The 14,538-nt window shown below is 43.1% G+C and overlaps 1 protein-coding gene across 1 annotated transcript in view; it reads right to left on the bottom strand.

Annotated features, from left to right (window-relative positions):
* Positions 1–14,538, bottom strand: part of srrm3 (serine/arginine repetitive matrix 3) — a 102,059-nt gene that overhangs the window by 83,095 nt on the left and 4,426 nt on the right. The window contains 1 exon segment of the mRNA XM_062048516.1: positions 9,862–10,163. Coding sequence (XP_061904500.1) covers positions 9,862–10,163 — 302 coding nt within the window.

The raw sequence follows: 14,538 nt of genomic DNA, 5'->3' as shown, positions 1-14,538 counted from the left end.
GCAGAAGTAGCAAGGCACGACATTCAGTTTAAATGCTGTAACAGTATATGACAAAACTTACATTTAGTCGTCAACGCACACAAGGCTGGCTGACACCATTGATCGAAACCGGCTATTCTGACAAAGACGTGCTTTAAAGGGGAAATGACATCACAGATTGACCTATCAACTTAAAGGCACAGGAACATTACATAACTGGTTAACGGCACACAATAGGCGTTTGTACACAGCCGCCCCCAACTGTCCATTTGGCAGTTGAAACCAGAAGAAAGTCTATGAGGTAGTGTCCTCGTCATCAAGAGGTGGAAGCATGATCAGTCGGGCGACTGGGCGAAGGTAGGTGCGATTCTTCACTTGAACTCTGGCAGTCCAGGCCCGTCCATCTGCTCCTGGATGTGTCTGAGTGATCCGTCCTACAGGCCTCGATCCTCGGGCGAGTTGAGGTCCACTATCAAAACAACTTGACCAGCCAAAAGGATCTTGCCATCGTTCCTCCACTTGTTACGTTCTAGAAGCCCTGGCAAGGTAATGCTGGATGAAAGACGACCAGAAGTGATCTGCTAGGACTTGGCTGTGCCTCCAACGTCTTTTTCCGAGACCACAGGGATCGTAGATTGCTTGAGGTAGAGATGAATCGTGACGGCCCATAAGAAGGAGATTGGGTGTGACTGGGTCTGGGTCTGAGGCGTCCGAAGACAGGTAACCGAGAGGTTTAGCATTCATTATGCCTTCAACCTCTATCAATGTTGTCAGTAATATTGATTCAGGGATTGTTTGGTCTTTGAGAACAACTCTGAGTGCTGTCTTAATGAATTTTACCTGTCTCTCCCATGTGCCCCCAAAATGTGGTGCGCTTGGAGGGTTGAATCGGAATGAAATCTGGTGCTCTGCAAGTTGCTCTCTCAACTGTGGTTCCATTGAAGCAACTGCTTCACGTAATTCACGTTCTCCACCAACAAAGTTGGTACCATTGTCCATGAGGAGTTCAAAGGGTTTGCCCCGTCATGAGATGAATCTTCTTAAGGATAGCAGGAATGCGTCCGTATCAAGATTCTCCAGTAGTTCCAAGTGTACAGAGCGAGTTGTCATGCACTTATAGATAATACCCCATCTTTTCATTGTGCGGCGCCCAATTTTCACTTGAAGAGGTCCAAAGCAATCAACTCCGGTTAAGTAGAAAGGTGGCTTATGAAGTCGCAGTCGGCAGGGGGGTAATCAGCCATTTTAGGGATATCAGGCTTGGCTTTCAAACGACGACATTCTAGACATGTATACTGATGTTTCCGTATTGCTTTTCTGCCCCTTAAGATCCAAAAGCTACGTCGTATTTCAGCAAGAACTCTTTCTGGACCATCATGTTCCTTTATGACAAGCTTTGTCACATGGTGGCTTGGATCCAAGATTATGGGGTGGATTCTCTCCCAATCTAAACTCTCCGCATGCCGCAACCGTCCACCAACTCTGAGTAATCCTGTTGCTCCTTCGTATTCTGGTGAAAGTGATGCAGGTCGACTGTCTGAAGGCGGAGACCGTCCAGCCTTGAGCGCTGTCAACTCTTCTGGAAAACAATCTCTTTGAACCCTTTGCAATATAAGTTTTTCGGCTTGCAGAAAATCCACGGTGGAAGGTGGAGATGAAGCACCAGCATCAGCCGCCCCATGAAGGGAGCTAGCTGTCTCTTGTAGAAGCTGTTTCCATGTGGATAACTTACTGAAATCAGTAACCTGAGTGGATGAAGCACAGGAAATAGTTCCAACGAAGGCGGATTTCCTCAGCTCTGTGGCATCCGGTTCCGGTTCAGATGAAGGCTGATGGGGAGATACGGAGATCACAGACGGACCTTGTAGGGACCAGCCTAGGTTGGTACAGACTGCTATGGGGCCGCCAGATGGGCCTGCTCGCACCGGATCTGTAGGAGCAAGAAGCTGAGACATATCAGAACCTATGAGGAGTAGCGGTTGCGCTCGATGGATAGGCAGCAAAGGAAGGTCCTTGAGGTGCTCGTAGTGTTTTTGGAGGGCCGCTACTGGATATGTGTGCTGAGATAGGCTCAGATTCTCAGCTGTGAAGGCATTTTTAATCCAATACTTCTTGCTTGGCTTGAAGATGGGAGAGACATGAAGGCTGACTGACGAACCATTGAGCACTTTCACTTCTTGTTGAACAGTTCTCAGGTGAAGGATTTCAGGATGCTTAGCAAGTTGTAGCTGCTCTACTGCATAGTGGAGGATGAGTGTTCTCTCAGAACCATCATCAAGCACAGCAGATGTCTCTAGAGTGCGTTCTCTATTTTGTAAGAGCACTTTAACAACTTTCAGCAAAACTCTTTGAGGGCTTTGAGGCTGTTCCAGGTAGACTGTGGGTTTTTGGTTACTCATAATCAGGACTTGTTGAGATGACTCTTGGATCGTGTCATGCAATACTGTGAGGTGCGTCTCTTTGCATAATTTACAAGGGTGTTTAAGCGTACATGCTGCAGCTTTGTGGCCACGACCGCACTTTCAACATCTGTTACCTTCTTGGATCCACTTATTGATCTCACTGGTATTCAGTTTCTTGAAGTCCAGACATGAGTTGAGATAATGCTCCTTACTGTTGCAAAATAGACAATAAGAACTAGGTTTAAAGGGTTGTGACTTTGTCAGATTGGTGCTCTGGCTGCTACCAGTCTCACCAGAACATAGGAGAACTGACGCTGTCCTTTGTTTGGGCCATGAACCATTATGCTCCCTCTTTGCAGGAGGAGGCCCCGAGTTGTAGAGGTGAGTGACTCGGCAGGCCAGGCGCTTAGCTTAAACTTTAACTTGGAGCCAGGATGCCAGGTTGGGCAGGGTGTAAGTTTGGTTGGTACCTGGCTGTAGGATGCCTCGACAAAGACAGTATTCCATAAATCCGTCTCGTGAGCAAGAGGCATTTTACTTATGAGGCGGTCAATGTGAGAACCACATTTGAGCTCGTATCCAAGGGGTCCCTCTAAAGTCCGCAGCATACCAACTAAGGTCTGAACTGAAGAGAGCGAAGGTGTCGAAAGCTTTTGCATCCCCCACTTTGATGGCTGGTGAGTTAAGGATAGCTCCTAGTTCACTCTGTACTAGTTGTCTAGGCTGGCCATATTTGTCTTGTAGAGCCCCTAGCACAGCCGTGTACGGTTTTGGGTCATACATGAATTACTTGGCTAACTGCAGAGCGTTAGGGATTTTGAGCTGATTTAGTTGAACTTGATATTTATATTGCTCGCTGAGGTGAGGATGACTATTCATCAAGTTCTCTAGCGCCATCTTGAGTAGAGCGAAATCACTTTCCCGGTCACTCTCAAACCTTGGAAGTACTGGTTTAGGAATGCCATAGGATGTAGCGATGAGTGTCTCGATGCTCGGGTAGGACCAGGCTGGTGCTGCCGGGGCTGGAGTAGCAGATGGTAAGGTGTATTGTACATACTGCCCAGCTTGAGGAGGTGCACCAGCTGGAACTGGTGGTTGTGGTACAGAAGTCTGCATGGTTTGTGGCACTGCGGCTGCATGTGTCATTGTTGATGCATAACTAAATGTGGGAAAGACTGGCATATATTGATTTGTGAAAGACACAGATGCAGGCAAGGTGACAGAGACAGGAGCTGTAGTGGGGGCTACTAAAGTCGGGACACAAGTTTGTGCACCTTAGACAGGAATGGGAATCGTTGTCAATGGCTGAGTCATTGGGATAGCGGCAGCAGGTTTCATATGAGCCGTTGATGGGAGCTGAAGCATGTCAGCAGAGGGCGGAGCTGACGTTGTTCACATTGAATCATCTTCAGACTGCGACAGGAAAGACTTGACAATATGGGCAATATGTAAGTCTTTCTCCAGTTTCTTGAAACGTCTGCGCCATTCCACTTCCCTTGCCATACTCTCCTTGGCAAGGTGAGCATCCTCTTGTAGTCTTTGTCTTTCTTTAGCTTGTGCATCCAATCTCTTAGCCTCCAAGTCAGCTTTCCTTTCCTCCTCTATTTCTTGCTGTAGGTCAGCAAGCTCCAAACATTTAATTTGTTCCTCTAGGGCAGCTGTTTGAACATCCAGAATATTTTGGAGCAGTTGAAGCCCATGCGATCGCCGAGAGGATCGACGTGATGAAGCAGATGACTGATACCTTGACGCACTCCTAGCTGTGGTTGGCCTTGCTTCACCGTATTGTCCTACTGATAGTGAGGAGACTTGGGCAGCAGGCAGTTGAGAGGGAAGGAGGGTGACATCATAAGGGGCCAAATGCTGTGGTAGTTTAATGTCTCTCTTTGGCCTGACAGAGGGCTGGTGGTCAGCAGGTGATGACTTCATAGTGTCTGATGGTGGAACTCTATCCGGCTCGAAGGACCAATGTAAGGAAGGGATAGTAGTTATTTTAGAGTTGGGACACGATGTACAGATTCCGGCCAGAGAATCCTTTAATCATCTTTATTGCTGAAAGGTAGATGTGAATGTGTGTGTGTGTGTGTTTGTGTGTGGTCTAAACAATTAGAGAAAAGAGGAAAAATTACAATCCAATTATATACTCATTAATATGCAGCAATACAGTATATATGCATGTGCATACATAATATAATATAAAGGTGTGCATAATAACAACATATATACTGCACTTAACTATGCATGAACTTCAACAAGTTTATAAGCTTCAGAGCCATAAATGGCGATTATGTGGCCTCTGTCGCCATCTAGAGGCCAAATAACGTCATCGCAGTTGCAATGATGTTAAATAAACTACGCGTGAATGGAAACGCATCAACGAGACTAATTATCTCTAAATTGACCCAAAAACATCTGAACTTAGCATACGATGAACCACACATGTGCAGAAGTAGCAAGGCACGACATTTAGTTCAAATGCTGTAACAGTATATGACACAACTTACATTTAGTCGTCAACGCACACAAGGCACCATTGATCGAAACCGGCTATTCTGACAAAGACGTGCTTTAAAGGGGAAATGACGTCACAGATTGACCTATCAACTTAAAGGCACAGGAATATTACAGAACTGGTTAACGGCACACAATAGGCTTTCGTACACTCTATCTATCCATTTTCTACCGCTTGTCCGTTTTGGGGTTGCAGGGGTGCTGGAGCCTATCCCAGCTGCACTCGGGCGGAAGCGAGGGGGTTCAACCTGGACAAGTCACCACCTCATCGCAGGGCCAACACAGACAACATCTACACTCACATTCACAGTCTAGGGCCAATTTAGTGTTGCCAATCAACCTATCCCCAGGTGCATGTCTTTGGAGGTGGGAGGAAGCTGGAGTGCCCGGAGGGAACCCACACAGTCACGAGGGAACATGCAAACTCCACACAGAAAGACCCAGATCGAACCCAGGACTTTGGTATTGTGAGGCACACACCTGTCCTCACGATCTAAAAATGTTTAAGGCAGTCCAATGCATTGTAGCGAGAGTTGTGAATTATGTGTCCATACACAAATCAAAAGCCATTGCAATGACAATACTGACTGAAGATCAAAAAAGGCACTGGGGTTTGCCATATCAGCATAAAAATAAATAATAGAACATCAGACGTAAAACATAAAACACAAATAACAAAAAAAGAGTTGTCAAAATAAATTCACAAAAAAATGAAGTTACCAAAATAAAATTATATTATCTATATAAAATATCTAGGCAGTATGTATGAAAATGAATACAATATGAAATATCTATGTATAAAGTAAAAGCTCACAACAATAAAAAGTACATTGTCTTTATAAAATATCTATATATAAAAAAACACAAAAGTATACTGTCTTTATCTATGTATAACAATTAAAAATCACATAAATAAATGAAAGTACGGTAAATAAACTATATAAAATATTTATTTAGAAAATACAAACTGAATTTTAACCTTGTGAACACCATTTAACACAGGGGTGTCCAAAATAAAAATTAAAGATACGGGGGCCAATTCACAAAAAACAATACAATGCAGGTCAATATAGACTAAACTATCTGGACAAAACACATGTATTTGTTTTGTGTTATAGTTAAAATAAAACAATATTGAATACTCCATTTATATATTTCATTTATTATTAACCTTTATTAATATTCAAAAACTATATTTTGAAAACAATGTGTACAAGTTCATCATGAAAATCAACCATATACAGTAAAACAGTAGGCAATTTTTCTATTTATTTTGTATATCATACACAATCATTATGAGAGACAAGAACACGTTTTTTTTTTAGTTTTTTTTTTAGGATTCTAAAAATTAAAAAAAGGCCCCAAAACAACTTCAAAACCCTCCATCAATGTTTTATATAGTTAAAGTTAAAGTACACACACCCTAGGTGTGGCAAAATTATTGTCTGCATTTGACCCATCACCCTTGATCACCCCCTGGGAGGTGAGGGGAGCAGTGAGTAGCAGCGGTGGCGGCGCCCGGGAATCCTTTTTTTGTGATTCAACCCCCAATTCCAACCTTTGATGCCGAGTGTCAAGCACGGAGGTAATGGGTCCCATTTTTATAGTTTTATAGTATGACTCGACGCTGAAAGAATATATGTAATGTACTAACAAACACTTTCATAACAATATGCCATATGTGCAATACTTAACATATTTTGGTCATTTTAGGCATGACCGGAACTTTTAACTTTTAACATTCATTCTAGTGCCCGTAGCAACGTACTTCCTACTTCCAGCAACAAATGTAAGTTGGCAGACAGACTTCGTAATAGATGACGGAGATGATTATTTTTGGACAAATGAGGATTTATGTTATCTTTTTTAATCTGACTATACAGTTACACAGGATGCACAGCTGGTTATAGAAGCTGATTGCTCCCATTTCTAGCCTTGCTACCCACTTAGAACAAGCTGATTATAAAACATTTGAATGCAAAAAAACCCCAAAAAACGTTTGTGTTCTTATCTTTCTTAAGGATTGTGAACGATAGGCAACATTCCAAAAAAAATGTGAAGTTCCCCTTTAAGAACAATGACATATACCTCTACTTCATTAGTTAAAGCCGTTTAAGTATTCAAACTGTGGTGTTTTCAATGTCCTCATCAAGCTTGCTATTATTCAGACTGTCAACCTAGTTCCCCAAATAAGAAGCAGTGGTTTTACAACATTTTTAATAATGAGGTTTAACCCTGAAAACACATTCATTAGCTTCAAGCACACCTGTGAAGTGAAAACCATTTCAGGTGACTACCTCTTGAAGCTCATCGAGAGAATGCCAAGAGTGTGCAAAGCAGTAATCAGAGCAAAGGGTGGCTATTTTGAAGAAACTACAATATAAAACATGTTTTCAGTTATTCCACCTTTTTTTGTTAAGTACATACAGTAACTCAACATGTGTTCATTCATAGTTTTGATGCCTTCAGTGACAATCTACAATGTAAATAGTCTTAAAAATAAACAAAACGCATTTAATGAGAAGGTGTGTCCAAACTTTTGGCCTGTACTGTATATAGAACACTTTATTGTCATCAAACGTGACAGCATGACAAAATTACAGGTGGCTACTCTGTTGGGTGCTGTTAAAATACAAGGCAAACAATAACATGTTTAAATGTTAAAAATAAATACCAGTACGAACAGCAGTGCAACAGTGAAAAACAGTGTAAGCCATTGTGGCAGACAGACACAAACATATATGCATTCATACACATACAGTACATACACTATATTGCCAAAAGTATTTGGCCACCTGCCTTTACTCACATATGAACTTGAAGTGCCATCCCATGGAATTGTCCAAAATGTTTTGGTATCCTGGAGCATTCATAGATCCTTTCACTGGAACTAAGGGGCCAAGCCCAACTCCTGAAAAACAACCCCACACCAAAATTCCTCCTCCATCAAATTTCACACTCGGCACAATGCAGTCCGAAATGTAACGTTCTCCTGGCAACCTCCAAACCCAGACTGGTCCATCAGATAGCCAGATGGAAAAGTGTGATTCATCACTCCAGAGAACGTGTCTCCACTGCTCTAGAGTCCAGTGGCAACGTACTTTACACCACTGCATCCCACACTTTGCATTGGACTTGGTGATGTATGGCTTAGATGCAGCTGCTCGGCCATGGAGCTCTCTGCGTACTGTACATGGGCTAATTGGAAGGTCACATGAAGTTTGGAGCTCTGACTGTGCAGAAAGTCTTTGCACTATGCGCTTCAGCATCCGCTGACCCCTCTCTGTCAGTTTACGTGGCCTACCATTTGGTGGCTGAGTTGCTGTTGTTCCCAAACTTTTCACTTTTCTTATAATAAAGTTGACTTCGGAATATTTAGAAGCAAGGACATTTCACGACTGGATTTGTCGCACAGGTGGCATCCTATGACAGTTCCATGCTGGAAATCACTGAGAGCGGCCCATTCTTTCACAAATGTTTGTAGAAACAATCTCCATGCCTAAATGCTTGATTTTATACACCGGGCCAAGTGATTAGGACACTTGATTCTCATCCTTTGGATGGGTGGCCAAAAACTTTTGGCAATATAGTGTATATTTACACACACGCACACAAACACAATATATTTGAATTAAATGTATGTTTTCCTTTCTTCTCTGCCACCTGTGATTGTCCGCAGTCTGGATTTCATGAAACACAGCCACACATCCAGCCAGCGTCTGCTAGCCATGCTTCCGTATCACTGTGTGTATGTATTTGTGCGTGTGTGTGTGTGTGTGTTTGTGTGTGTTCTTGTATTGTTTTACCCTTCTTGAGACATCAACAAGGATGAGTACCTTCCATATGAGAAACGGTGAAGGAACAAGTGAGGACCAAAATCATGGTCCCAATACGGAAAACCATTGCATCTAATAGAGAATGTCTCATTTGCATCCCTGGTGGTGAAATCTGTCAAAATTAGGGTGGTCCCAAAAAGGAGGGATTTTTCAAAACTGTGTGTCAGTTTTAAAAGCTCTCCCCCTCTGGTCAACATATGAAATAACAAGTGTGTGTAAGAAAATTAATTGCTCCCCCTCTGGCCAACATATGTAATAACAAGTGTGTGTAAGGAATTGAAAAGTGCCCCTTTAGCCAAAATTAATTTATAAAATAAATATGTATATAGAGACATACTGTAATAACTTGAAGTAAATAATGAAGATAAAAAAACAATTTAAAAAAAAACATTAAAAAAAAAAAAAAATTGCTAAAAGCTTACCTTTTTAATAACCCTAACCCCTAACCCTAATCTTTAGTAAAAGGCGAAAGATTTATATGGGGAGGTCTCGTCCCGCACGCGCGAGACGCTTCACTCAGGCTCTTACGAGAGAAAGAGGTTCTGCAGCCTCCGGAGCAGAACCTCCAGGTTCTGTAACAGCTTCTTCCCTCAGGCCGTAAGACTCTTGAACGCATCATAATTAAATTATCCCCTCAACTCCCCCCAAAATGGATTAACTCCCTGGAATAAAAAAGACAATATAACATACATCTATAAACGTGGACGCATGTGAAAAAGTGCAATATATTTATCTGTACAGTAACCTATTTATTTATTTATTTATATATGCACCTTATTGCTTTTTTATCCTGCACTATCGTGAGCTTATGTAACGAAATTTCGTTCTTATCTGTACTGTAAAGTTCAAATTGGAATGACAATAAAAAAGGAAGTCTAAGTCTAAGTCTAAAATATTATTAATGTTGTAAATACAAATCTTTATACATCTAGAAAGGGTGGTTCTAAATAATTTTTTTGAGGTCTCGAGAAGGTAACGTGTGTGTGTGTGTGTGTGTGTGTGTGTGTGTGTGTGTGTGTGTGTGTGTGTGTGTGTGTGTGTGTGTGTGTGTGTGTGTGTGTGTGTGTGTGTGTGTGTGTGTGTGTGTGTGTGAGCTTGTTTTCATACTGCACAACAAATAGGACTAGACTTACCCCTGCTCCTCCATCATCTCTTGGAGCTCCATACATTTGAGCTCTACCCTCCGCTTCCTCTCATGGTCCAGTATCTCTCTTTGTGGCTTTTTCACCAGAACTGGCTCTGGTTTAGGTTTTTCCTCCTCTGCAGCAGACTGTCCTTCCTCAGTTCTCGCATGTTCGGTTGTTGATGGCGTTAAAACTTCTCCTGTTGTTGTTCCCACGTCCACTCCTTCTGCAGGGATCAATGGCTTGGTCAGCTCTTTTGAACCGTCCTTTGGAGATGGCACCCTTGTTGCATCGTACATGATAACTGGAGTCTGTGGACATACAGGTGTAACAACAAATTGTTAAATAACTACTCAGAATTCCAAATTACTAATTGAACACATTTTTATTTGTTTATTTTTGTAAGGGCATGATATTTATTTGACCCGTAGTTTTGTTTTGTAGTTGTTCTGTTTTAGTTTTCCTCCGTGTATGAAGCACAGGTGGATCCTCCATAAGCTTTCCATTTCCACCAGGAAGATGCTAGGTTGTTTTGTTTTGTGCCTCCAAATTCTGTCCAGTTACCAAATTCCTGGGGCTACTTGTATTAGAGTTGCATGGATTTCCTACTAAAAAATATGCGCACGTTCAAATGCAAAAAACATTGTAGGCCAGAAAAAAATCATATGTATTAATGTGTGCAAATTGGCCCGAGTGTGAGAATGTGAGTGTGAATGTTGTCTATCTGTGTTGGCCCCGTCCAGGGTATCCAGGGTATACCCCGCCTTCCGCCCGAGTGCAGCAGGGATAGGCTCCAGCACCCCCGCGACCCCGAGAGGGACAAGCGGTAGAAAATGGATTGATGGATGGGTATTAAAGTGTGCGCACGCACAAATCCAATGACATTTCTTTGATGCATTGCAATCGACTTGGATTTGATTATGAATGGCAAAATAATCGCCGGAAAAAAAAAAATACACATCCTCACAAATATATGTCAGCAACATTTAGAATAGCAATCAACAGAGCAATTGAGAGGACACACACACATGACACAAAATAATCCAAAAATAGTCAAACAAAGATGAATAATATCAACAACATTATCAATATTAATAAGCATTCCGACATAGATTACAAATTCCTCATTGACATTATCATCACAGCCATTTATAAAAAATAAAATAAAAACAAAACAAAAATAACAATAGTGTCACAGTGGCTTACACTTGCATCACATCTCATAAGCTCGACAACACATTGTGTCCAATATTTACCACAAAGATTAAAAAAAAGTCTTATTTTAGTTCCATTTAATAGTTAAAACTAATTTAGATAATGGATTCCATATTCCAATGTATGACTCATTATTATCTAAACTAAATGCAGTTTTTTCTACTGATATAATCTCCATAGCTTGTGTATACCAGTCAGTATGAGTTGGACTATCAGCATCTATCATTTTGTTTTAATATTACCATTTTTGTTATGATGCATATTGAAAGAAATGCATTTTTACTCTTTGATGACACGTTACTAAATTGATGCAGATCACTAAGAATACAAGTTTACAGTGTCATTGGGATGTTTATATTTAGGATTGTGATTGCTTCTTTTGTTGTTTTCAAACATAACTCTTTTATTCTCTGACATTCCCACAATAAATGAACAAGAGTTCACTCAGCTGCCTGACACTTCATACATAACTTGCTATCTACTGTACCAATGTTAAACAGCTGAGAAGATGTAAAATACAATCTATTCAAGATCTTAAATTGACTCATCTTATTTTTAATGTTTCTAAAAGGCTTATTGGCATTTTTCCAAATATAATTCCATGATATGTCTCTTTCATCTAAAATGTTTAAGGCAATCATCCACTTCCGAACACATGCATCATTTGCATTTCTAGTATGATGTTCATTTATTATTCCATAAAATCTTTTAATTAATTTGTTAATTGTATCCTGATTAAAAAGTGCATCTTCCAGTTCATGGCTATTAAAATACATATTTTCACACGATATGCATTTCTTCACGGCGTGTTTTAAAGAGATACAATTTTTAAAAAAGATTTCTGGGTATATTATATTGATCAACTAATTCATTGAACGGTTTAAAGGAGTTTACATTAATAATATGATGAGGTTTAGTAATGTCTTTCCATGTTTTCCATTTGACCACATTTTTATTAATTATGATATTAGGATTGTACCAAAGCGGTTGATTCACAGATGTAATTGGGTTGATTCCATGTATTTTCTGACACAGTTTTAGAATGCTAAATGTGGCTTCTATTGTGCTCTGTCTCAATTCATTAGTTGTTTTTTTTAAATGTAATAAAATACATTAAATACATTCGCGAACAAGTGAATTTTGATTAAATCAAATGTTGGCAAAGCCTGAAAAACTGCCTATTTGTGTCGCCATTGTCACGGCCCAGACGCACACTAGTGCGCAATCATCTGGGAGCCGCGCTGAGCGCACCTCCAAGCGCGCTAGCGCGCGCGTCACTCAAGCTGCTGCAAGCAGCTGCGTTCCATCTTCAATCAACACACTGCACTGATGAGAGGGACGGCTACTTAAACAACCGCCACCAGAGATCCTTTGCCAGAACGTAGCAATCTGTACATCGTACCGTAAGCTCGTCTCCAGCTTCCTAGTTGCCTTTTTGATCCTGATCTCTGTGTTTTGTTCCCTGCGCTAATTGTCGTGTCCTCCCTCACCCCGCAGCTCCCTGTGTGCGTCCCCGAGTCACGCTAAGTGTCGTGCGCTGCTGGATCTTCCCTGTCTTCCTCGTGCTTCCTGGTTCTCGACTCCTCGCTTGCCCCCGGACTACGACGACTCTCTCCTGCCTCCCGACCACGCTTCCGCCCCTGGACAAACCCTGCCTGCCTTGCCCTTGTCTGACAGCACCGCTCCTCTCAACACGCACCTCCAACACTTACGGTAAAACCCTCCAGTTAAATTCTACACATAGTCTGACACCCATTTCCTGTTTGGTTACATACACATCTGATATATACATATATTGATATATATAATATAATATGTAATATAATATCATAATATATTATACAATATAATATATTATGTAAATTATATATATATATATATATAATAATATATATATATTTATATAGAATTTTCCTTTTGAATAAATACCCCCCAGGCTAAACGCTCTCCCAGCCTCAGTGGCGTCTCCTTCTACCCGGTACCATCACAGTACGTTCTGGCCATGTCGGAACCAGACGGCACAAGAAGAGCTCGCTCCACTTCCTCTCCCCGACCCCCCACGAACCCCGATCTTCCCACCGTGTACACTATTGTCCGGCAGCAACAGTCTCGCTTCGATCACTTGGAGACCCAGCTTAATGCTGCCTTTGCCAGCCTGCTGTCTAGGCTGGACACCATTGAGCCAAGAACCCCCCCTAGACCTGCGCTGGATACGGGTGCCTCCGCGGCTGCCTCAGCGGCTACCACAACATGGAACACCTCCCTCCCCAGGGAACCCAAGATTGCCACACCCAAGACATTTGAGGGAGATTTTGAACTCTGCCGGGGATTTTTGGTCCAGTGCGAGCTCATATTTCAACACCAGCCCTCTCGCTACTCGTCTGATGGGGCCAAGATTGCCTTCCTGTTTTCCCTCCTGTCAGGCAGTGCGCTGCGATGGGCCACAGCGGCAATCGACCAGAGCAACGGACTTGGTACTGACTACTCAGCCTTCCGCGCCGAGTTCCGGGCTGTTTTTGACCACCCAGTGGACGGGGGGGGATGCCGCCCCCCACCTCCACTCCATTCAGCAGGGATCCCGCTCCGTTGCTGATTACACCCTGGAGTTTCGCACCCTCGCAGCTGACAGCGGGTGGGGGGACAAGGCACTCCAGAGCGCGTACCGACGCGGGCTCAGTGACTCAGTGAAGGACGGACTTCCTCGGGACCGACCTACGTCCTACCGGGCCTTAATTGACCTCGCTCTCCAGATGGACCAAAGACTAATCGAGCGAGCTGCAGAGCGAGCGCACAGCAGGTCAAGCCCAAGTGCTCGCACCAGAACGCCCGCTGTCATGTGGCCACCACTATCGGCCCCTGGGGCCACCGGCACGGATGATCCCATGCAGCCAGGCAGATCCCGCCTGGCAGCCGAAGAACGGGAGAGGCGCTTCCGGCAACACCTCTGTCTCTACTGCGGGGTGGCAGGTCATGAGATTAGGAACTGCCCGATACGGCCAAAAGACAAGGCTCACTAGTCAGGGGAATCCTGGTGAGCCATACGTCCGTTCCCCACAAGCGGAAGAATCCAGGCATCCTCTTCCCAGCAACTTTATCATGGAACTCCAAGAACTTAACCATCGGGGCCTACTTGGTTTCTGGAGCGGATGACAGTCTTATGGATCGGGAGTTCGCACAACAGGCTGGTATACAGCTTCTACCCCTTGAGACCCCCCTACCGGCTCAAGCCCTGGACGGACACCCCCTCGGTCCCATAACCCACCAGACGGAACCCCTTTTACTTACCCTCTCAGGGAACCACACTGAGACCATTAGTCTCTGTGTTCTGGATGCCCCCATTGCCCCCCTAGTCCTTGGTCGCTTTTGGCTCTGCAAGCACGATCCCCACATTGCCTGGTCTACAGGCAAGATCCTGGCCTGGAGCCCTACATGCCACGCTAACTGCCTTGGATCCGCAGTCCCCCCGAGTGG

This window comes from Entelurus aequoreus, linkage group LG05, assembly GCF_033978785.1.
Source record: "Entelurus aequoreus isolate RoL-2023_Sb linkage group LG05, RoL_Eaeq_v1.1, whole genome shotgun sequence".
NCBI classification, from domain to species: Eukaryota; Metazoa; Chordata; class Actinopteri; order Syngnathiformes; family Syngnathidae; genus Entelurus; species Entelurus aequoreus.
Note: the sequence above shows the minus strand (reverse complement) of the source record. Positions and strands in the feature narration are given on the sequence as shown.